The following is a 1,103-nucleotide window of genomic DNA, read 5'->3' as shown; positions in this document are numbered from 1 at the left end:
ATATATATGTACATATATATATGTGTGTGTGTGTATATATATGTATATATATATGTGTGTGTGTATGTATGCATATACAGATACATATATAGACTGTGAGAGCTGCGTTCCAAGTTCGTAGTTCAAGAAAATTACAATGATATATATATACATGGTGGTTGTCTACTCCTTAAACAGAGTTTGACCACCTCCTGCACCTACACCTTAGCCCTTTCATGGCGTCTGATGTGGCTTTTTAAACCAGACAGTGTTTTGAAAAAACACCCACATACATACATATATATGTATATATATATATATATATATATGTATATGTATATGTACATGTATATGTATTTATGTATGTATATAAGTGCACATATATAGGTGTGTAAGTGTTATCTACGCATGTGTATATATATGTGTGTGTATATATATATATATATATATAGACATACACATATATACATATATATGTATGTATGTAATTTTTTTGTATAACTAGATATTGTTAATATAACAATACATAAAAACGGGCTAGAGTTGAAGTGCTCAGCATGAGCTAGAATTCAAATTATAGTAAGAATGGTTACATAAGGGTGGAACAATACCGTATATCCAACGCAAGATTTAATATATATGTGTGTGTTCAAATCATTCTAGAATCAATAAATATATAGTTTTAAGAATGATTTGAACACACACATATATATTAAATATGAATACCAGTATCTGCAATGGAGATTAACCCTGTGATGGACTGGTATCTCGGTCATAAGAGAGGGCCATGAATCTTTCGCTCTCCATCGCGTAAATGCTACAAAAGTAAGATAAACGCCGGCCTAATGGATTTGTTGGCTTGAAACTGCATTTAAAAGACTAAATGCATTTTATTCATAGCCATCTCACATTTTAAAGGTATATAAGCTTACATTATCCAGTGCGTTTCCTTCCTTTCCAAAGGACAGCAGAAGTGTGTGATTTAAGAGTGTTTTAACTGTTATTTTTAGTGGGTCGAATGACCACGTAAACAGGTTCCATCGTTGATATTCTTTCTGTGGTTTTGTCTTTGTTTTCTTATTTCTCAGTTCAAAACAAAAAGTGTGAAGAAATATAAGAAATAA

At 31.1% G+C, this 1,103-nt stretch overlaps 1 protein-coding gene across 1 annotated transcript in view; it reads left to right on the top strand.

Annotated features, from left to right (window-relative positions):
* Positions 1–1,103, top strand: part of LOC106875529 (acid-sensing ion channel 1C) — a 28,277-nt gene extending 27,174 nt beyond the window's left edge. The window contains exon 6 of the mRNA XM_052976880.1: positions 1,068–1,103. Coding sequence (XP_052832840.1) covers positions 1,068–1,103 — 36 coding nt within the window. The remainder of the gene's footprint in view (positions 1–1,067) is intronic.

This window comes from Octopus bimaculoides, chromosome 26, assembly GCF_001194135.2.
Source record: "Octopus bimaculoides isolate UCB-OBI-ISO-001 chromosome 26, ASM119413v2, whole genome shotgun sequence".
Lineage (NCBI taxonomy): Eukaryota > Metazoa > Mollusca > Cephalopoda > Octopoda > Octopodidae > Octopus > Octopus bimaculoides.
This window is presented reverse-complemented; position numbering and strand designations above follow the sequence as displayed.